This window comes from Somniosus microcephalus, chromosome 4 (assembly GCF_052327205.1).
Source record: "Somniosus microcephalus isolate GS21.2 chromosome 4, FLI_Smic_1.0, whole genome shotgun sequence".
Lineage (NCBI taxonomy): Eukaryota > Metazoa > Chordata > Chondrichthyes > Squaliformes > Somniosidae > Somniosus > Somniosus microcephalus.
In genome coordinates, this window is record NC_140990.1 from 144557534 (window position 1) to 144581192 (window position 23659).

At 45.5% G+C, this 23659-nt stretch overlaps 1 protein-coding gene across 1 annotated transcript; it reads right to left on the reverse strand.

Moving 5' to 3' along the window:
- Nucleotides 1-1058: 1058 nt before the first annotated feature.
- LOC147119882 (myb-related transcription factor, partner of profilin-like) lies at nucleotides 1059-3556 on the reverse strand. Its single transcript, XM_085983790.1, has 3 exons — nucleotides 3243-3556; nucleotides 2800-2962; nucleotides 1059-2640 (listed from the first exon to the last, which is right to left on the reverse strand). Exons 1-3 carry the CDS (start codon nucleotides 3477-3479, stop codon nucleotides 2378-2380), a joined length of 663 nt encoding a protein of 220 aa, XP_085839916.1. The 5' UTR covers nucleotides 3480-3556; the 3' UTR covers nucleotides 1059-2377.
- Nucleotides 3557-23659: the final 20103 nt, after the last annotated feature.

The following is a 23659-nucleotide window of genomic DNA, read 5'->3' on the forward strand; positions in this document are numbered from 1 at the left end:
CGGAGGAGCAGTGTTTGGGAAGGCTCCGATTCTGGAGGGACATTGTTACTGGTCTGTGCCACCTGCTTGGTCAGGATCTGCAGCCATGTGAACGGTGCAGGACCTCTCTGTCCGTGTTCGCTAAGCTGACTGATGGCCTCAATTTTTATGCCAACGGATCCTTTCAGTCATCCATTGGGGACATTGCGACTATCGCTCAGGTTGCAGTCCACTGTTGCATCCGGCAAGTGACAGATGCCCTTTACAGGCGAAGGCGTCAATTCATGACCTTCCCTCTGACCCTGCACAAGCAGGCGGAGCGCGTGCAGGGTATCGCTTCTATTGCGGACTTCCCCATGGTGCAGGGGGCGACTAACAGCACACACGTGGCTTTGAGGGCACCATGCCAGCATCCTTAGGACTTCCGCAACCGCAAGGGGTTCCACTCCCTCAACGTGCAGCTGGTCTGTGAGCACCGCCAAATCATCATGGCAGTCAACGCGCATTTCCCAGGGTGCAGCCATGATGTCTTTATCCTGCGGTTGACCTCAGTTTGTGACCTTTTTGAGTTGAGGGGCTGGCTCGAACACGAGGCTGGCTTACTGGGGACAAGGGCTATCCTCTCTGCTCATGGCTGATGACAACACTCCGTGTGGCCGACACCCCAGCAGAAGAGCTGATCAACAGCGGCCATCAGGCGACCAGACACAGTGAACAGCACACTGTTGGTGCTCTCAAAAAGCGTTTCCGATGTCTGGAACTTTCGGGGGGGTCCCTGCAGTACTCGCCGGAGCAAGTGGGTCACATCGTCGTCATCTGCTGCATGCTCCACAACTTGGCGATTCGACGCACCCAGCCAATTCCACCTGTCCCTCAACGACCAGCAGAGCAGGTGGAGGAGGAGGAGGATGAGGAGGAGGAGGAAGAGCAGGCGGAGGAGGAGGAGGAGGAGGAAGAGCAGGCGGAGGAGGAGGATGAGGAGCAGGAAGATGGAAAGGCTCCTGAAAGTGGAAGGGCCATACGTCAGAGGCTCATCAGGACTCATTTCGAGACCCCTCTGTCGGAATGATGAGAGTCTTAACTCCTGCGCACTTTGGATGTTTGACGGCCTCTGAATGCCAGCATCACTGAAAGTAGTCACGTGCACCATGCCACATTGAAACTTCTGTTTATTGTCACAAAAGTCTTTCATTACAGCAAAACAACATCATGTCAACAGAAACCATAACTAACAAAATAACTGTGAACACTTCAGCAAAGCCGCAAAATCAACAAACCTTCTGCAAATATAACAACAGGTGAGGGTGTCCTTGAATTTGGACAAAGAAACGTTTCAGCACCTCCCTCTACAACTGGCCCCTTGAGGGAGAACGACTTCTCTTTTGTGGCCGGCCCCTTCCCTCCCTGCTGCTCCTACATAATTGGACGCCAGTGGCGGGCTCAAGGCTGGGGGACGCCTGCTGACTGTGTGGAAGCGCAGAAGCCCCTGAGGGACGGCCTGGCCGACCTCTGGGCTTGGAGGGTGCGGATGCAGGATGCTTGATGTGACCATGGCTGGAAGCAGTGTGCCCTGCAGGTGGTGGCAGCTGCACTGCAGACGTCCCAGCGCTGGCATGTGCAATGGTCTCCTGCCGAGAGAGGACACCTGCACCATGGTCAGACGACACGCCGGCTATCTGAGGGGAGCAGCTCGGCTCATCTGCCACAATTGCAAGCTCCACTGATTCCTTGCCTTGTATGGGACTGGAAGGGCCCGGGGTGATCCTCACTGATGCAGAGAGGGTGGCTGCAGTGAGAGATCGCGTTGCCTCAATCTGGGTGTGGACGAGCCCAGCAAGTGACTGCATGGCAACAGTGAGGACCTGTGTGCCAGGTGCCAGTGCTTCGGAGAAGCCCTGGACAGTTCTTTCCATTGCCTCGGACAAGGCAGGTGCCGACCGCTCCACTGCCTCGGACAAGCCCTGGACAGACCTTTCCAGGGATTGTCCGAAGCCCTCAACAGTCCTTTCCATAGCGGCCTCAAAGCCCTGGACAGTCCTCTCCATTGTTGGGCCGAAGCCCTGGATAGTCCTCTCCATTGTTGGCCCGAAGCCTTGGATAGACCTGTCCATTGTTGCCCCGAAGCCCTAGATAGACTTGTCCATTGTTGCGCCGAAGCCCTGGATAGACTTGTCCATTGTTGCACCGAAGCCCTGGAGAGTCCTGTCCATTGTTGCCCTGAAGCCCTGGAGAGTCCTTTCCATTGTTGCCCCGAAGTCCAACATACTCTTAGTCAATGTATCTATTGACTGAGGCATCTTCTCCACTGCAGCCATCAGCTCCGTCTGTCTGATCCGGGCCTGTTTGCTCATTTCACCCAGGCGACGCACCTCCTCTGCACTCTGAGCAGCAGTCATAACTACCTGCCTTGCCCTCCGGGGAGACGGTGGCCGAACTTGCCTATCCCCTTGCGTTGCTGCATGCCGCTTGTTCCGGCAACTGGTTCATCCTCAGAGCCGCACCCCCCCCCGCTCCCCTCCAGGGGACTACTATCCCCAGTCTGTAGATGTGTCCGCTCCCTGGATTCTGCAATGGCTGGTCCGGATTCCTCCTGCTCCTCGCCTCCGATGGCACTGGCACTGGCAGCTTCAGTGCGTTGAGCCCGAGTTGGTGCTGATTCATCTGAAAGCAGGGAGTTGGAAGAGTGGCTTTAGCAAAAGGACAGGTTTGCAGAAAGGCATGCCAGATTGCGGCAAGGCTCTGACATGGCTGCACACTGAGGAAGCATGCTGGCGGGGGGACCAAGTGGAAGGCAACAGGTGAAAAAGGTGAGAGACTTACCCTCGCTGTCGGAAATGGGGTCGGCAGATGCAGTGGTCACAGGACCAGGCAGACATCCTCCAAGAATCTGGTGCACTCTCTCCTCCAGATCCGTGAGAGGGACCACATGTGGAGGCCCGCCACCGGTTTGAAAGTGGTCCCTTCGCCTCGCCGCCAGCTTGGCCTGGAGAGGAAAGAAGGGGAAGTTGTGTTACATGAGGCCTTGAGACATCATCGCATGCCCCCATGGTGAAAGAGCCCTTACATGAGGCCTTGAGACATCATCGCATGCCCCCCATGGTGAAAGAGCCCTTACATGAGGCCTTGAGACATCTGTCCATGTGTGTGGCCAGAAAGGGCCATGGGTGCTTGCTGACAGATGGCCATTGGGGCATCATGGCAACAGGGTGCCCGAAGTCAGCTGCAGATGGAGGGAATCAGAAGTTTGCTAAACCATCACTCACCCTAACGATCCGTGTGAGGTCGTTGAATTTCTTCCTGCACTGAACAGGGGTCCTGGTCGCCATGCTGCTGGAGTTGACCCTCACAGCAACCTCCCTCCAAGATCTTCGGTAAGCCTTCTGATTCGGCCTTTTGCCATTGTCCGGATACAGGACATCTCGACGGCGCTCAACTGCAGCCACCAACTGGTCCAGAGCCTCAGTGCTGAAGTGCTCCGCTCTCTGTCTAACCTTCTCCATGCTCAACAAGTTTCTAATGCCAGAGAAGGGCGAGCGCCGATGCTGAGGCCTACAGGGCGTTGGGTGTGGCAGCTCAGGCTGACTGACCCACCCCTTTAAGAGCCAGCCGGCGCCTGGAAGTCTCGTGGTTTCCCGTAATTGAGATCACCTGCGCTGCGCCCGTCCGCGTCGATATTGAGTAGAGCCTGAACTTTTGCGCCTTCGGAGCACCGTGCAATGGCTGATTTAACGCCTCAATCCCCTTTGGGGGTGATGCAGCCCAATATGTCGCCAGGCAGCGATAAGTTTTGTCTGGCTATAAACTATGCGCACCGCCAGTTCTACCGCCTCAAGCGGGGCTATACCCAATTTCTAGGCCTGTCTCTGTTTATATTACACTAGACCCTGTTTCTGTTTATATTAAATAGACCCTGTCTCATTTTATATTACACTGGACCCTGTTTCAGTTTATATTACACTGGACCCTGTCTCTGTTTATATTAGACTATACGCTGTCTCAGTTTATATTACACTGGACCCTGTCTCTGTTTATATTACTCTAGATATTGTCTCTGTTTATATTACACTGGACCCTGTCTCTGTTAATATTAAACTAGGCCCTGTCACTTTATATTACACTAGCCCTTGTCTCTGTTTATATTATACGAGACGCTGTCTCTGTTTATATTAAACTAGGCCCTGTCTCTGTTTATATTACACTGGACCCTGTCTCTGTTTATATTAAACTAGGCCCTGTCTCTGTTTATATTGAACTAGGCACTGTCACTGCTTATATTACACTAGCCCCTGTCTCTGTTTATATTATACTAGACGGTGTATCTGTTTATATTAATCTAGGCCCTGTCTCTGTTTATATTACACTGGATCCTGTCTCTGTTTATATTAAACTAGGCCCTGTCTCTGTTTATGTTAAACTAGGCCCTGTCTCTGTTTATATTACACTAGACCATGTCTCTGTTTATATTAAACTAGGCCCTGTCTCTGTATATATTAAACCACGCCCTGTCTCTGTTTATAGTAAACTAGGCACTGGCGCTGTTTATGTTAAACTAGGCCCTTTCTCTGTTTATATTACACTAGACCCTGTCTCTGTTTATATTACACTAGACCCTGTCTCTGTTTATATTTCAATAGACCCTGTCTCTGTTTATATTAAACTGGGCCCTTTCTCTGTTTATATTACACTAGACCCTGTCTCTGTTTATATTACACTAGACCCTGTCTCTGTTTATATTTCAATAGACCCTGTCTCTGTTTATATTAAACTAGGCCCTGTCTCTGTTTATATTACACTAGACCCTGTCTCTGTTTATATTAAACTAGGCCCTGTCTCTGTTTATATTACACTAGACCCTGTCTCTGTTTATCATAAACTAGGCCCTTTCTCTGTTTATGTTACACTAGACCCTGTCTCTCTTTATATTACACTAGACACTGTCTCTGTTTATATTACACCAGACCCCGTCTCAGCTAATATTACACTGGACCCTGTCTCTGTTAATATTACACTATACCCTGCCTCAGTTTATATTACACTGGACCATGTCTTTGTTTATATTACACTTGAACCTGTCTCTGTTGATAGTAAACTAGACCCTGTCACTGTTTATATGACACTAGACCCTGTCTCTGTTTATATTACACTAGGCCCTGTCTCTGTTTATATTACACTAGAACCTGTCTCTGTTGATATTAAACTAGACCCTGTCTCTGTTTATGTTGCACTCAACTCCGTCTCTGTTTATATTACACTAGGCCCTGTCTCTGTTTATATTACACTAGACCCTGTCTCTGTTTATATTGCACTAGACCCTGTCTCTGTTTATATTCCACTGAACCCTGTCGCTGTTTATATTATGCTCAACCCTGTCTCTGTTTATATTACACTGGACCCTGTCTCTGTTTAAATCACACTAGACGCTGCCTCTGTTTATATTACACTAGACCCTGTCACTCTTTTTATTACACTAGACACTGTCTCTGTTTATAATACACTAGACCCTGTCTCTGTTTATATTACACCAGACCCTGTCGCTGTTTATATTAAACTAGACTCTGTCTCTGTTTATGTTACACTGTACCCTGTCTCTGTTTATATTAAACTAGGCCCTGTCTCTGTTTATATTACACTAGACCCTGTCTCTGTTTATATTACACGATAAGCTGTTCTGTTTATATTACACTAGACCCTGTCTCTGTTTATATTACACTAGACCCTGTCTCTGTTTATATTACACTAGACCCTGTCTCTGTTTATATTACACTAGACCGTATCACAGTTTATTTTACACTAGACCCTTTCTCTGTTTACATTACACTAGACCCTGGCTCTGTTTGTATTATACTAGGCCCTGTCTCTGTTAATATTACACTTGACCCTGTCTCTGTTTATATTACACTGGACCATGTCTCTGTTTATATTACACTGGCGCTGCTTCTTTTTATATTACACTAGACCCTGTCTCTGTTTATATTACACTAGGCCCTGTCGCTGTTTATATTACACTAGATCCTGCCTCTGTTTATATTACACTAGAGACTTTCTCTGTTTATATTACGCTAGACCCTGTCTCTGTTTATATTACACTGGACCCTCTCTCTGATTATATTAAACTAGGCCCTGTCTCTGTTTATATTAAACTAGGCCCAGTCTCTGTTTATATTAAACTAGACCCTGTCTCTGTTTATATTAAACTAGGCCCTGTCTCTGTATATGTTAAACTAGGCCTTGACTGTTTATATTAAACTAGGCCGTCTCTATGTATGTTAATCTAGGCCCTGTCTCTGTTTGTATTACACTAGACCTGTCTGTTTACATTACACTGGACCCTGTCTCAGTTTATCTTAAACTAGGCCCTTTCTCTGTTTATATTAAACTAGACCCTGTCTCTGTTTATATTACACTAGACCCTGTCTCAGTTTATATTCCACTGAACCCTGTCGCTGATAATATTATGCTCGACCCTGTCACTGTTTATATTACACTGGACCCTGTCTCGGTTTATAATACACTAGACCGTATCTCAGTTTGTATTTCACTAGACCTTTTCTCTGTTTATATTACACGAGACCCTGTCTCTGCTGATATTTCACTAGGCCCTGTCTCTGTTAATATTACACTTGACCCTGTCTCAGTTTATATTACACTAGATCCTGTCTCTGTTTATATTATACTAGACGCTGCTTCTGTTTATAATACTCTAGACACTGTCTCTGTTTATATTACACTGGACCATATTTCTGCTTATATTAAACTAGGCCCTGTCACTGTTTATATTACAATAGCCCTTGTCTCTGTTTATATTATACCAGAAGCTGTCTCTTTATTTGTTAAACTAGGCCCTGTCTCTGTTTATATTAAACTAGGCCCTGTCTCTGTATATATTAAACTAGGCCCTGTCTCTGTTTATATTAAACAAGGCCCTGTCTCTGTTTATGCTAAACTAGGCCCTGTCTCTTTTTATATTACACTCGACCTTCTCTCTGTTTATATTGCACTAGACCCTTTCTCAGTTTATATTACACTCGACCCTGTCTCTGTTTATATTACACTGTACCCTGTCTCTGTTTATATTGCACTAGACCCTGTCTCTGTTTATATTACACGATAAGCTGTTCTGTTTATATTACACTAGACCCTGTCTCTGTTTATATTACACTAGATCCAGTCTCTGTTTATATTAAACTAGGCCCTGTCTCTGTTTATATTACACTAGACCCTGTCTCTGTATATATTACACTAGACCCTGTCTCTGTTTGTATTATACTAGGCCCTGTCTCTGTTAATATTACACTTTACCCTGTCTCTGTTTATATTACACTAGACCATGTCTCTGTTTATATTACACTGGGCCCTGTCTCTGTTTATATTACACTAGACGCTGCTTCTTTTTATATTACACTAGACCCTGTCTCTCTTTATATTACACTAGGCCCTGTCGCTGTTTATATTACACTAGACCCTGTCTCTGTTTATATTACACTAGAGACTTTCTCTGTTTATATTACACTAGACCCTGTCTCTGTTTATATTACACTGGACCCTCTCTCTGATTATATTAAACTAGGCCCTGTCTCTGTTTATATTAAACTAGACCCTGTCACTGTTTATATTAAACTAGGCCCTGTCTCTGTGTATGTTAATCTAGGCCCTGTCTCTGTTTGTATTACACTAGACCTTCTGTCTGTTTATATTACACTGGACCCTGTCTCAGTTTATCTTAAACTAGGCCCTGTCTCTGTTTATATTAAACTAGACCCTGTCTCTGTTTATATTACACTGGACCCTGTCTCAATTTATATTCCACTGAACCCTGTCGCTGTTTATATTATGCTCGACCTTGTCTCTGTTTATATTACACTGGACCCTGTCTCGGTTTATAATACACTAGGCCCTGTCTCTGTTTATATTACACTAGACCGTATCTCAGTTTGTATTTCACTAGACCTTTTCTCTGTTTATATTACACTTGACCCTGTCTCTGTTTATATTACACTAGACGCTGCTTCTGTTTATAATACTCTAGACACTGTCTCTGTTTATATTACACTGGACCATATTTCTGGTTATATTAAACTAGGCCCTGTCACTGTTTGTATTACACTAGCCCTTGTCTATGTTTATATTATATCAGAAGCTGTCTCTGTTTATGTTAAACTAGGCCCTGTCTCTGTTTATATTAAACTAGGCCCTGTCACTGTTTATATTACACTAGCCCCTGTCTCTGTTTATATTATACTAGACGGTGTATCTGTTTATATTAATCTAGGCCCTGTCTCTGTTTATGTTAAACTAGGCCCTGTCTCTGTTTATATTACACTAGACCATGTCTCTGTTTATATTAAACTAGGCCCTGTCTCTGTTTATAATAAACTCGGCACTGTCTCTGTTTATGTTAAACTAGGCCCTTTCTCTGTTTATATTACACTAGACCCTGTCTCTGTTTATATTTCAATAGACCCTGTCTCTGTTTATCATAAACTAGGCCCTTTCTCTGTTTATGTTACACTAGACCCTGTCTCTCTTTATATTACACTAGACACTGTCTCTGTTTATATTACACCAGACCCCGTCTCAGCTAATATTACACTGGACCCTGTCTCTGTTAATATTACACTATACCCTGCCTCAGTTTATATTACACTGGACCATGTCTTTGTTTATATTACACTTGAACCTGTCTCTGTTGATAGTAAACTTGACCCTGTCTCTGTTTATATGACACTAGACCCTGTCTCTGTTTATATTACACTAGGCCCTGTCTCTGTTTATATTACACTAGAACCTGTCTCTGTTGATATTAAACTAGACCCTGTCTCTGTTTATGTTGCACTCAACTCCGTCTCTGTTTATATTACACTAGGCCCTGTCTCTGTTTATATTACACTAGACCCTGTCTCTGTTTATATTGCACTAGACCCTGTCTCTGTTTATATTCCACTGAACCCTGTCGCTGTTTATATTATGCTCAACCCTGTCTCTGTTTATATTACACTGGACCCTGTCTCTGTTTAAATCACACTAGACACTGTCTCTGTTTATAATACACTAGACCCTGTCTCTGTTTATATTACACCAGACCCTGTCGCTGTTTATATTAAACTAGACTCTGTCTCTGTTTATGTTACACTGTACCCTGTCTCTGTTTATATTAAACTAGGCCCTGTCTCTGTTTATATTACACTAGACCCTGTCTCTGTTTATATTACACGATAAGCTGTTCTGTTTATATTACACTAGACCCTGTCTCTGTTTATATTACACTAGACCCTGTCTCTGTTTATATTACACTAGACCCTGTCTCTGTTTATATTACACTAGACCGTATCACAGTTTATTTTACACTAGACCCTTTCTCTGTTTACATTACACTAGACCCTGGCTCTGTTTGTATTATACTAGGCCCTGTCTCTGTTAATATTACACTTGACCCTGTCTCTGTTTATATTACACTGGACCATGTCTCTGTTTATATTACACTAGCGCTGCTTCTTTTTATATTAGACTAGACCCTGTCTCTGTTTATATTACACTCGGCCCTGTAGCTGTTTATATTACACTAGATCCTGCCTCTGTTTATATTACACTCGAGACTTTCTCTGTTTATATTACACTAGACCCTGTCTCTGTTTATATTACACTGGACCCTCTCTCTGATTATATTAAACTAGGCCCTGTCTCTGTTTATATTAAACTAGGCACTGTCTCTGTTTATATTAAACTAGACCCTGTCTCTGTTTATATTAAACTAGGCCCTGTCTCTGTATATATTAAACTAGGCCTTGACTGTTTATATTAAACTAGGCCGTCTCTGTGTATGTTAATCTAGGCCCTGTCTCTGTTTGTATTACACTAGACCTGTCTGTTTACATTACACTGGACCCTGTCTCAGTTTATCTTAAACTAGGCCCTTTCTCTGTTTATATTAAACTAGACCCTGTCTCTGTTTATATTACACTAGACCCTGTCTCAGTTTATATTCCACTGAACCCTGTCGCTGATAATATTATGCTCGACCCTGTCACTGTTTATATTACACTGGACCCTGTCTCGGTTTATAATACACTAGACCGTATCTCAGTTTGTATTTCACTAGACCTTTTCTCTGTTTATATTACACGAGACCCTGTCTCTGCTGATATTTCACTAGGCCCTGTCTCTGCTAATATTACACTTGACCCTGTCTCAGTTTATATTACACTAGACCCTGTCTCTGTTTATATTATACTAGACACTGCTTCTGTTTATAATACTCTAGACACTGTCTCTGTTTATATTACACTGGTCCATATTTCTGCTTATATTAAACTCGGCCCTGTCACTGTTTATATTACAATAGCCCTTGTCTCTGTTTATATTATACCAGAAGCTGTCTCTTTATTTGTTAAACTAGGCCCTGTCTCTGTTTATATTAAACTAGGCCCTGTCTCTGTATATATTAAACTAGGCCCTGTCTCTGTTTATATTAAACAAGGCCCTGTCTCTGTTTATGCTAAACTAGGCCCTGTCTCTTTTTATATTACACTTGACCTTCTCTCTGTTTATATTGCACTAGACCCTTTCTCATTTTATATTACACTCGACCCTGTCTCTGTTTATATTACACTGTACCCTGTCTCTGTTTATATTACACTAGACCCTGTCTCTGTTTATATTACACGATAAGCTGTTCTGTTTATATTACACTAGACCCTGTCTCTGTTTATATTTCACTAGACCCTGTCTCTGTTTATATTACACTAGATCCATTCTCTGTTTATATTAAACTAGGCCCTGTCTCTGTTTATATTACACTAGACCCTGTCTCTGTTTATATTACACTAGACCCTGTCTCTGTTTGTATTATACTAGGCCCTGTCTCTGTTAATATTACACTTTACCCTGTCTCTGTTTATATTACACTGGACCATGTCTCTGTTTATATTACACTAGACGCTGCTTCTTTTTATATTACACTAGACCCTGTCTCTCTTTATATTACACCAGGCCCTGTCGCTGTTTATATTACACTAGACCCTGTCTCTGTTTATATTACACTAGAGACTTTCTCTGTTTATATTACACTAGACCCTGTCTCTGTTTATATTACACTGGACCCTCTCTCTGATTATATTAAACTAGGCCCTGTCTCTGTTTATATTAAACTAGACCCTGTCTCTGTTTATATTAAACTAGGCCCTGTCTCTGTATATATTAAACTAGGCCTTGACTGTTTATATTAAACTAGGCCCTGTCTCTGTGTATGTTAATCTAGGCCCTGTCTCTGTTTGTATTACACTAGACCTTCTTTCTGTTTATATTACACTGGACCCTGTCTCAGTTTATCTTAAACTAGGTCCTGTCTCTGTTTATATTAAACTAGACCCTGTCTCTGTTTATATTACACTAGACCCTGTCTCAATTTATATTCCACTGAACCCTGTCGCTGTTTATATTATGCTCGACCCTGTCTCTGTTTATATTACACTGGACCCTGTCTCGGTTTATAATACACTAGGCCCTGTCTCTGTTTATATTACACTAGACCGTATCTCAGTTTGTATTTCACTAGACCTTTTCTCTGTTTATATTACACGAGACCCTGTCTCTGCTGGTATTACACTAGGCCCTGTCTCTGTTAATATTACACTTGACCTTGTCTCTGTTTATATTACACTAGACGCTGTCTCTGTTTATATTACACTAGACGCTGCTTCTGTTTATAATACTCTAGACACTGTCTCTGTTTATATTACACTGGACCATGGGCTAGATTTTCAGTATAGACAGTTTTGGGGCGCTAACCTTAGCGCCCGCCCGAAGTTAGCGCCCGCCCCAAAGTAGCGCCCCGTTGCCGGAAATTCAGTGGCTTCGCCCTAAGAGGTTGGTGGAGCGCTAAAAGAGGCGTTCCACTACTATCTTTAGGCGCTAAGCCGGCGGTGCAGAGTGCAGCGCCCGAGTTCGGGCGCAGCGCACAGCAGACACTCTGGTGCCAGTGAGCTCTTAAAGGGGAAGGGTGCATGTGTTGTTTTCAAAGGCAGAGTCTGGGGGGAAAAGAAGGGGAGGAGGAGGAGGAGGAGGAGGAGGAGGAGGAGGAGGAGGTGGTGGTGGTGGTGTCCGGAAACATAAATACGCCATTCAGAACAACACACTGCATCCTTCCACACAACACATGCAGACTGCCGTTTATAGTGCAGGAGGAGTGCCCTTTAATTTGCGCTCCCCAGGGTGTGTTGCGTTCCATTTTACAAACGCTCTGGACGCCAGCCGCACAATGGGGCGGTCCGACTGAAGTTTGGATTCGGGGCGGCCAAAGGGCGTTGCACGAGGATGTGACGTCATTTTCTGCGTGCGCATCCGGGCGGCCGCTAAACTTTGCGCCGGCGCTAACGGGCAACTTAATTTGGGGCGGGGCGCAAACTGCGCTGCGCCCGGGCGCTACACGCATAGCGCCCGAAAATCACTTCTCTTAAGGCGCTAACTGCTGGCGCAAGCAACTGAAAATCTAGCCCCATATTTCTGGTTATATTAAACTAGGCCCTGTCACTGTTTGTATTACACTAGCCCTTGTCTATGTTTATATTATATCAGAAGCTGTCTCTGTTTATGTTAAACTAGGCCCTGTCTCTGTTTATATTAAACTAGGCCCTGTCTCTGCATCTATTAAACTAGGCCCTGTCTCTGTTTATATTAAACAAGGCCCTGTCTCTGTTTATGTTAAACTAGGCCCTGTCTCTTTTTATGTTACACTAAACCTTCTCTCTGTTTATATTGCACTAGACCCTGTCTCTGTTTCTATTATTCTAGACCCTGTCTCTGTTTATATTACACTAGACCCTGTCTCAGTTTATATTGCACTATGCCATATCGCTGTTAATATTACACTGGACCCTGTCTCTGTTTATATTACACGAGACAGTGTCTCAGTTTATATTACACTGGACACTGTCTCAGTTTATATTAAACTAGGCCCTGTCTCTGTTTATATTACACTCGACCCTGGTCCGTTTATCTTACACTGGATCCTGTCTCAGTTTATATTACTCTGGACCCTGTCTCTGTTTATATTACACTAGGCCCTGTGTCAGTTTATATTACACTGGACCCTGTCTCTGTTTTTATTACTCTGGACACTGTCTCTGTTTATATTAAACTAGGCCCTGTCTCTGTTTATATTATACTAGACGCTGGCCTAGAAATTGGGTTGGTGCGCCAAAGTGGTGCAAATGTCGGCTGAGCGCAGGATTTAGACCAGCGATCGGTGTGATACCGATCGCCAGAAATACAGTTTCAGTGCCCCTCGAGGGAGATGGGGCGAGGCTCGAGGCGCTCCGCATCCCTCTTAGGGCGCTGAAACTGATTATCGCAGCGCAACGTGCCACAGCGCCACACGCTGCAGCACGGCACGCTGCGGTACTGCAGGCCTTCCTCCCACTGTTAAGGGGGAGGTGCCTGCAACAGCTCGATCCCCGATCGCGAGTGCCGGTAAATGAGCCCGGCACCAAGGAGAAGTTCCGGGCTCTCGGGAAACAGCCGGCAATGCCGCGGGGGGGGGGGTTAGGAGGCCGGGGACGGAGGTGCTGGCAGGCAGCCGCCCCGCACATCCACCTTAACTTGCGCCGCTGCCGGCACAGTAAGGCCCTGTGAACCGGGCGCGGGTAGCGAGCGGCGCAACTGCGGTGTTCGCTACCAAATATCGCGAATGGGGCATGAATGGAGCGCTGCGCACACCGAGGACGCCATCGGTGGCGGCGCAGCGCAAATGCCTACGGCAGCATTAGAGCCCCTACTGAATATCGCCGGAGACGCAGCCAGTGGCGCTACAGCCACTGACTGTCTCTTTAGGCACTAACAGGTGGCGCTACTCACCCAATTTCTCCCCCCCAGTCTGTTTATATTAAACTAGGCCCTGTCTCTGTTTCTATTAAAGTAGACCCTGTCTCTGTTTATATTACACTAGGCCCTGTCTCTCTTTATATTAAACTAGGCCCTGTCTCTGTATATATTAAACTAGGCCCTGTCTCTGTTTATATTAAACTAGGCCCTGTCTCTGTTTATATTACACTAGACCTTCTGTCTGTTTATATTGCATGAGACCCTGTCTCTGTTTATATTACACTGGACCCTGTCTCTGTTTATATTACACTCGACCCTGTCTCAGTTTATATCACACTGGACACTGTCTCAGTTTATATTAAACTAGGCCCTGTCTCTGTTTATATTACACTAGACCCCGTCTCTGTTTATGTTACACTAGACCCTGTCTCTGTTTATATTACTCTGGACCCTGTCTCAGTTTCTATTACACTGGGGCCTGTCTCAGTTTATATTACAGTAGACCCTGTCTCTGTTTATATTAAACTAGGCCCTGTCTCTGTTTATACTACACGAGACCCTGTCTCTGTTTATATTAAACTAGGCCCTGTCTCTGTTTATATTACACTAGACCCTGTCTCTGTTTATATTACACGATAAGCTGTTCTGTTTATATTACACTAGACCAAGTCTCTGTTTATGTTAAACTAGACCCTGTCTCTGTTTATATTACACTAGACCCTGTCTCTGTTTATATTACACGATAAGCTGTTCTGTTTGTATTACACTAGACCCTGTCTCTGTTTATATTACATTAGACCGTATCTCAGTTTATATTACACTCGACCCTTTCTCTGTTTATATTACACTAGACCCGCTCTCTGTTTGTATTAAACTAGGCCCTGTCTCTGTTAATATTACATTTGACCCTGTCTCTGTTTATATTACACTAGACCCTGTCTCTGTTTATATTACACTAGACGCTGCTTCTTTTTATATTACACTAGGCCCTGTCGCTGTTTATATTACACTGGACCCTGTCTCTGATTATGTTAAACTAGGCCCTGTCTCTGTTTATATTAAACTAGACCCTGTCTCTGTTTTTATTAAACTTGGCCCTGTCTCTGTGTATGTTAACCTAGGCCCTGTCTCTGTTTATATTACACTAGACCCTGTCTCAGTTTATATTCCACTGAACCCTGTCGCTGTTCATATTATGCTCAACCCTGTCTCTGTTTATATTACACTGGACCCTGTCTCGGTTTATAATACACTAGGCCCTGTCTCTGCTTATATTACACTAGACCGTATCTCAGTTTATATTTCACTAGACCTTTTCTCTGTTTATATTACACGAGACCCTGTCTCTGCTGGTATTACACGAGGCCCTGTCTCTGTTAATATTACACTAGACCCTGTCTCTGTTTATATTACACGAGACTCTTTCTCAGTTTATATTACACTCAACCCTGTCTCTGTTTATATTACACTAGACCCTGTCTCTGTTTTTATTACACTAGACCCTGTCTCAGTTTATATTGCACTACGTGGATTGGAGGGTAGCTAATGTTACCCCAATATTTAAAAAGGGGGGTAGAGAGAATGCAGGGAATTATAGACCAGTAAGCCTTACATCGGTTGTGGGCAAAATGCTAGAGTCCATTATTAAGGATAAAATAGCGGAGCACTTGACAAATGGGGAAAGGATCGGACAGAGTCAACATGGATTTACAAAGGGTAAATCGTGTTTGACTAATCTGCTGGAATTTTTTGAGGAAGTAACTGGTAAAATAGATGGGGGAGAGCCAGTGGATGTGGTGTACCTTGACTTCCAGAAAGCCTTCGATAAGGTTCCACACAAAAGATTATCATGCAAAATTAAGGCTCATGGGATTGGGGGCAAAGTATTAACGTGGATAGAGAACTGGCTGGCGGATAGAAAACAGAGAGTTGGAATAAACGGCTCGTTTTCGGAGTGGCAGGCAGTGACCAGCGGGGTGCCGCAAGGATCTGTCCTGGGACCCCAGCTGTTCACAATATATATAAATGATCTGGATCAGGGAATTGGATGCAATATTTCCAAATTCGCTGACGACACTAAACTAGGAGGAGGGGTGGGCTCTGATGAGGATGTCAGGAGGCTACAGTGCGATTTGGACAGGTTGGGGGAATGGGCGGATACGTGGCAGATGCACTATAATGTGGATAAATGCGAGGTTATCCACTTTGGGGGTAAAAACAGGAGGGTAGATTATTATCTAAATGGCAATAGATTGGGAGATGGGGAAGTGCAGAGGGACCTGGGTGTTCTTGTGCACCAGTCACTGAAGGAGAGCATGCAGGTGCAACAGGCGATTAAGAAGGCAAATGGTATGTTGGCCTTCATATCAAGGGGGTTCGAGTATAGGAATAGGGATACCTTACTACAGCTGTACAAGGTGCTGGTGAGACCGCATCTGGAGTATTGTGTACAGTTTTGGTCGCCCCATCTGCGGAAGGATGTTCTTGCCATGGAACGAGTGCAATGGCGATTCACCAGGCTGATACCTGGAATGGCGGGAATGACCTACGAAGAGAGATTAAATAGTTTGGGCTTGTACTCACTGGAGTTTAGAAGATTGAGAGGGGATCTCATCGAAACATATAAAATTATGGCAGGCCTGGACAGGCTGAATTCAGAGAGAATGTTTCCAATGGCCGGGGAGCACAGAACCAGGGGCCACAGTCTAAAAATAGCGGGCAAATCATTTAAAACAGAGATGAGGAAGAATTTCTTCACTCAAAGAGTGGTGAGCCTGTGGAATTCCCTGCCACAGAGGGCTGTGAAGGCTAATTCAATAAATATTTTCAAGAGAGAATTGGATATATTTCTGAAGGCTAAGGGGATTAAGGGTTACGGAGAAAAGGCGGGGACGGGGTATTGAACTGGTAAGATCAGCTATGATCTCAGATGAAGATCAGCCATGATCTCATTGAATGGCGGAGCAGGCTCGAAGGGCCGAATGGCCTACTCCTGTTCCTATCTCTATGTTTCTATGTTTCTATATCGCTGTTAATATTACACTGGACCCTGTCTCTGTTTATATTACACTAGACCCTGTCTCTGTTTTTATTACACTAGACCCTGTCTCAGTTTATATTGCACTACGCCATATCGCTGTTAATATTACACTGGACACTGTCTCAGTTTATATTACACTCGACCCTGGCTCCGCTTATCTTACACTGGACCCTGTCTCTGTTTATATTACACTAGACACTGTCTCTGTTTATATTATACTGGACCCTGTCTCTGTTTATATTAAACTAGGCCCTGTCACTGTTTATATTACACTAGCCCCTGTCTCTGTTTATATTATACTAGACGCTGGCCTAGAAATTGGGTTGGGGCGCCAAGTGGCGCAAAAGTCGGCTGAGCGCAGGATTTAGACCAGCGATCGGTGTGATACCGATCGCCAGAAATACAGTTTCAGTGCCCCTCGAGGGAGACGGGGCGAGGCTCGAGGCGCTCCTCGTCCTTCTTAGGGCGCTGAAACTGATTATCGCAGCGCAACGTGCCACAGCGCCACACGCTGCAGCATGGCACGCTGCGGTACTGCAGGCCTTCCTCCCACTGTTAAGGGGGAGGTGCCTGCAACAGCTCGATCCCCGATCGCGACTGCCGGTAGATGAGCCCGGCACCAAGGAGAAGTTCCGGGCTCTCAGGAAACAGCCGGCAATGCCGCGGGGGGGCAGGGTTAGGAGGCCGGGGACGGAGATGCTGGCAGGCAGCCGCCCCGCACCTCCACCTTAACTTGCACCGCTGCCGGCACAGTAAGGCCCCGTGAACCAGGCGTGGGTAGCGAGCGGCGCAACTGCGGCGTTCGCTACCAAATATCGTGAACGGGGCATGAATGGGGCGCTGCGCACACCGATGACGTCATCGGTGGCGGCGCAGCGCAAATGCCTAACGCCACCATTAGAGCCCCTACTGAATATCGCCGGAGACGCAGCCAGTGGTGCTACAGCCACTGACTGTCTCTTTAGGCACTAACAGGTGGCGCTACTCACCCAATTTCTCCCCCCCGTCTCTGTTTATATTAAACTAGGCCCTGTCTCTGTTTATATTAAAGTAGACCCTGTCTCTGTTTATATTACACTAGACCCTGTCTCTGTTTATATTACACTAGAACTTGTCTCTGTTTATATTAAACTAGGCCCTGTCTCTGTTTATATTACACTAGACCTTCTCTCTGTTTATATTGCACTATACCCTGTCTCTGTTTATATTACACTCGACCCTGTCTCTGTTTATATTACACTGGACCCTGTCTCTGTTTATATTACTCGACCCTGTCTCAGTTCATATCACACTGGACACTGTCTCAGTTTATATTAAACTAGGCCCTGTCTCTGTTTATATTAAACTAGGCCCTGTCTCTGTTTATATTACACTAGACCCTGTCTCTGTTTATCTTACACTAGGCTCTGTCTCTGTGTATATTACACGAGACCCTGTCTCTGTTTATCTTACACTCGACCCTGTCTCTGTTTATATTACACTAGACCCTGTCTCTGTTCTTTTTACACTCGACCCTGTCTCTGTTCATATTACTCTAGACCCCATCTCTGTTTATATTACACTAGACTCCGTCTCAGTTTATATTTCACTAGGCTCTGTCTCTGTTTATGTTACACTAGACCCTTTCTCTGTTTATATTAAACTCGGCCCTGTCTCTGTTTATATTACACAAGACCCTGCCTCTGTTTATATTACACTTGACCCAGTCTCTGTTTATATTACACTAGACCCTGTCTCTGTTTATATTACTCTAGACCCTGTCTCAGTTTCTATTACACTGGGCCTTGTCTCAGTTTATGTTACACTGGACCCTGTCTCTGTTTATATTATACTCAGCCCTATCTCTGTTTATCTTACAATAGCCCCAGATGCTGTTTATATTACACTAGTCCCTGTCTCTGTTAATATTACACTGGGCCCTGTCTCTGTTAATATTACTCTACACCCTGTCTCAGTTTATCTTATACTAGACCCTGTCTCTGTTTATAATACACTAGACCCTGTCTCTCTTTATATTACACTGGGCCCTGTCTCTGTTAATATTACACTAGACCCTGCCTCTGTGTATATTATACTCGGCGCTGTCTCTGATTATATTACATTAGGCCCTGTCTCTGTTTATATTAAACTAGGCCCTGTCTCTGTTTATATTACCCGAGACCTTCTCTCCGTTTATATTACACTAGACCCTGTCTCTGTTGATATTACACTAGATGCTGTCTCTGTTTCTATTACACTAGACCCTGTCTCTGTTAATGTTACACGAGACCCTGTCTCTGTTAATGTTACACTACACCCTGTCTCTGTTTATATTACACTAGCTGGGGAGCCCCGCGTTGCGAGGGCAATTTTGGGGCGCTTGGTCTCCCTGCCCCTGTGTGTGTCCCCTCTCCCTGTCATGTCCTCTCCCTGTCCTATCCCTCCCATGTCCTCTCCCAGTCCTATCCCTCCCCCCCACCCTCCCCTGTCTCCCTCCCTCCCTCCCCTCCCCTGTCACACTCCCCTCCCCCACTCCCCTCTGTCCCTCTCTCCGGCCCCTCCCCCTGCCTAGCGCCTGAGGTCCGGTGCCGTTGCGATAGCGACCGTGACGGACCGGAGCTGAGGTCCCCCGCGTATCGCGCGGCTGATGGACGGCCGCTGTGGGCGGGCGGGCGGCGCATGCGCGGTCAGTGCAGGCGGCGCGAGCCCCCCGCGATTTCCCGAGGCTCGCCCCACCCCCGCGATTTCCTCAGGCTCTCAACAACCCCCCCGCGATTTCCCGAGGCTCTCCCCCCCCCGCGATTTCCCGAGGCTCCCCCTCCCCGCGATTTCCCGAGGCTCTCCCCCCCCCGCGATTTTCCGAGGCTCTCCCCCCCCCGCGATGCCCCGAGGCTCTCCCCCCCCGCGATTTCCCGAGGCTCTCTTCCCCCCCCGCGATTTCCCGAGGCTCTCCCCCCCCCATTAAATTGTTATTTAATTCCCTAACACAACATTAAAATATTTACCTTAGTTCCCTAACACACAGAAAGTGTGGGGGGAAAAATTGTGAAAAATCAAGATGGCGGCCACTCACCTCAGTTCAGAAGGATAAGGCCCGCCCACACACGCACCGATTGGTCGAGCGGTCAGGTCACCGAAGCATAGGATTGGTCAATCGTCGAGTCACTCGACACTCAACTGTAGGAAGGAACCCGCCGTCCGATTGGTGGAACTCGTCGTCACACGGTCGCTAATGAGATGCTAATGAGCGGAATGCTGAACGTTTTCGGGATACCGCGGGCGGGATTTTTGTCCGGCCGAAACGTAAATACGCCTATGACCGGTCCAGAATCGCAAGCTTTCTTTTGAGGTGACGCGCGCGTCGGTACACTCTGTAACTTTCAAACGTATAGAGAACGGACAGACAGACATCGGGACAGACAGAAGAGCAACTTTATATATATAGATTAGGCCCTGTCTCTGTTTATGTTCCACTGAACGCTGTCTCTGTTTATATTCCACTGAACCCTGTCTCTATTTATATTACACTAGACCCTGTCTCAGTTAATATTACACTCGACCCTGTCTCTGTTTATATTACTCTAGACCCTGTCTCTGTTTATATTACACTGGACCCTGTCTCTGTTTATATTACCCTCGACCCTGTCTCAGTTTATATCACACTGGACACTGTCTCAGTTTATATTAAACTAGGCCCTGTCTCTGTTTATATTAAACTAGGCCCTGTCTCTGTTTATATTACACTAGACTCCGTCTCAGTTTATATTTCACTAGGCACTGTCTCTGTTCTTTTTACACTCAACCCTGTCTCTGTTCATATTAGTCTAGACCCCATCTCTGTTTATATTACACTGGACTCCGTCTCAGTTTATATTTCACTAGGCCCTGTTTCTGTTTATATTACACAAGACCCTGCCTCTGTTTATATTACACTTGACCCTGTCTCTGTTTATATTACAGTAGACCCTGTCTGTGTTTATATTACTCTAGACCCTGTCTCAGTTTCTATTACGCTGGGCCCTGTCTCAGTTTATGTTACACTGGACCCTGTCTCTGTTTATATTATACTCAGCCCTATCTCTGTTTATCTTACACTAGCCCCAGACGCTGTTTAAATTACACTAGTCCCTGTCTCTGTTAATATTACACTGGGCCCTGTCTCTGTTAATATTACTCTACGCCCTGTCTCAGTTTATCTTATACTAGACCCTGTCTCTGTTTATAATACACTACACCCTGTCTCTCTTTATATTACGCTGGGCCCTGTCTCTGTTAATATTACACTAGACCCTGCCTCTGTGTATATTATACTCGGCGCTGTCTCTGCTTATATTACATTAGGCCCTGTCTCTGTTTATATTACACGAGACCTTCTCTCCGTTTATATTACACTAGACCCTGTCTCTGGTGATATTACACTAGATGCTGTCTCTGTTTATATTACACTAGACCCTGTCTCTGTTTATATTACACTAGGCCCTGTCTCTGTTTATATTCCACTGAACGCTGTCTCTGTTTATATTCCACTGAACCCTGTCTCTTTTTATATTACACTGGACCCTGTCTCTTTTTATATTAAACTAGGCCCTGTCTGTTACGTCCGTGAATGATTGAGACACGGACTAGCAGGAGAGAAAACAAACAGATCTTTACTGGTGAAAGGCATAAACAAAACTAAACAACAGAGGCTCTCTAGCGCCTTTTATACAGGGGTGGTCACTGCCGGTACTGCAGTCTGAGACCAGTTATTCTCTTCAAGGTACATACACAACAATTCCTCCCCTTTTAGATAAACAGTACATAACATTCATTTAACAACTAATGATAACGAATTACAATCACAATTACTGTTGCTAGATACATTGGTTAAGTTTAAGCAATTATAAGTTCAGTCTTTGAGGAGGCTTCCTGATTCTGTCTGGATAACGCCTCTTTGGAGTATCAGGTTCTTCTGGCAATGTTGAGTCGGAATCAATGTCGTTGTTTGGTTCATCTGCTTCCAATATTAGCGGGTCTGCGGTAGCTGCAATTGGAACGTCGATTTCATTACCAGGTGTATCAGATCGTGGTGTGGAGTTGACGTTTTCCAGTGACTCTAGAATCTGGTCAGCATGTCGTCTTACAATGCTCTCCCCAATGTCCATGGTATACATGAGAGGTCCTTGTCGTGTACAAATCGTTCCTGGCTGCCATTTCTCAGTGCGATAGTCCCGGGCCAAAACTGGTTGACCTATCTTAAAACTCCTGGTCGGCCTTTCATTCATATTCTGAAACTGCCTGTTCTCCACATCTCTTCGGACGTTTGGCTTAACCAAATCCAAGCGGCATCGTAGTCTTCGATTGAAGAACATCGTGGCTGGAGTTTGGTTGGTAACCGCATGTGTCGCATTCCGGTAGGCAAACAAGAAGTTGTCCACCTTGTGTTGTAGGGGTATATCTTCATTACACATTGCCTTGAAAGCCTTCTGGAATTTTTGGACAAACCTCTCGGCCAATCCATTAGTGGCTGGATGATATGGGGCAGATGTGTAATGCTTAACACCATTGTTCTTTAAGAACCTCCGGAACTCTTCAGACACAAACTGTGGTCCATTGTCAGAGCAACTCTGTTCAGGCAGCCCATTCCTGGCGAATATGGTTCGTAAAACTGTGATAGTTTTTTCCATGGTGGTTGAGGACATTTTTATTACCTCTGGCCACTTTGAATGTGCATCCACCGCAATAAAAACATCGAGTCCATGAAGGGACCAGCAAAATCAATGTGCACCCTTTGCCATGGAGATTAAGGCCACTCCCATGGATGCAGAGGAGCTTGTGGTGGGGCGTTTTGGACCTTCTGGCATCCTGCACAGCTCTTGGTCATCTCTTCGATTTCTCTTTCGATTCCCGGCCACCACACAAATGCTCTGGCTAAGCACTTCATTTTTACCCCACCCAGATGACCCTCATGAAGCTCATTGAGCACTCTATCTGTCAACTTAGGTGGAATTACTACTCTGGATCCACACATCAAGGTTCCTCTGCACACTGACAGCTGTTCTCTTCTTGGCGAGAATGCTGGCAGCAGTGGTTTGCCATGTGCTGGCCATCCCTTCACCGTTAAATCATAGACCCGTGATAGTGTCGGGTCATTCCGTGTTTCCTTTTCTATGTTTGCATTCGTCACAGGGAGACATTCGACTATGGTCGAGTGGAATAACTCCATTGGATCCTCTGCAAGGTCTTCTTCTTCCACCGTCGGCAATGGTAGACGTGACAATCCATCAGCATTTCCATGCTGTTTAGTTCCTTTGTACTCGATGTCATATTGGTGTGCCCCTAGGAAAAGGGACCATCTCTGCAGCCGTTGTGCTGTCATTATCGGTACGCCCTTCTGAGGGTTGAAAATGGAGACAAGAGGTTGATGATCGGTTAGTGGAGTAAATTTTTGACCGTGCAGATAGTGATTGAACTTCTTCACCCCCCACACTAGGCTGAGGGCCTCTCTGTCAATCTGGGCGTAGTTACGCTCGGCAGAAGTTAACGAGCGTGACGCAAAAGCTATCGGCCTCTCCAAACCATCAAGGAATTTATGTGACAGTACCGCCCCAATGCCGTAGGGAGACGCATCACACGCCAGCCTGATTGGCAGTGCTGGGTTGTAGTGAGCCAATACTTCCTTTGAAGTGATTAAGTCCTTACTCTTCTGAAAAGCACGCGTACAATCATCGCTCCATTTCCATGCTACCCCCGTTCGTAGCAGGGCGTTCAGTGGGTGCAGAATTGTCGACAAATTCGGCAAAAACTTATGATAGTAATTCACCAACCCGAGGAATGACCTCAGCTGCGACACATTTTCAGGCGCTG

Coding starts and splice junctions, on each gene's coding strand:
- LOC147119882 (XM_085983790.1), bottom strand. CDS start 3,479: ATGGAGAAGGTTAGACAGAGAGCGGAGCACTTCAGCACTGAGGCTCTG. Junction 2,963..3,242: donor ACCTCACACGGATCGTTAGG/GTGAGTGATGGT, acceptor TTTCCTCTCCAG/GCCAAGCTGGCGGCGAGGCG. Junction 2,641..2,799: donor CCCCATTTCCGACAGCGAGG/GTAAGTCTCTCA, acceptor CCCTGCTTTCAG/ATGAATCAGCACCAACTCGG.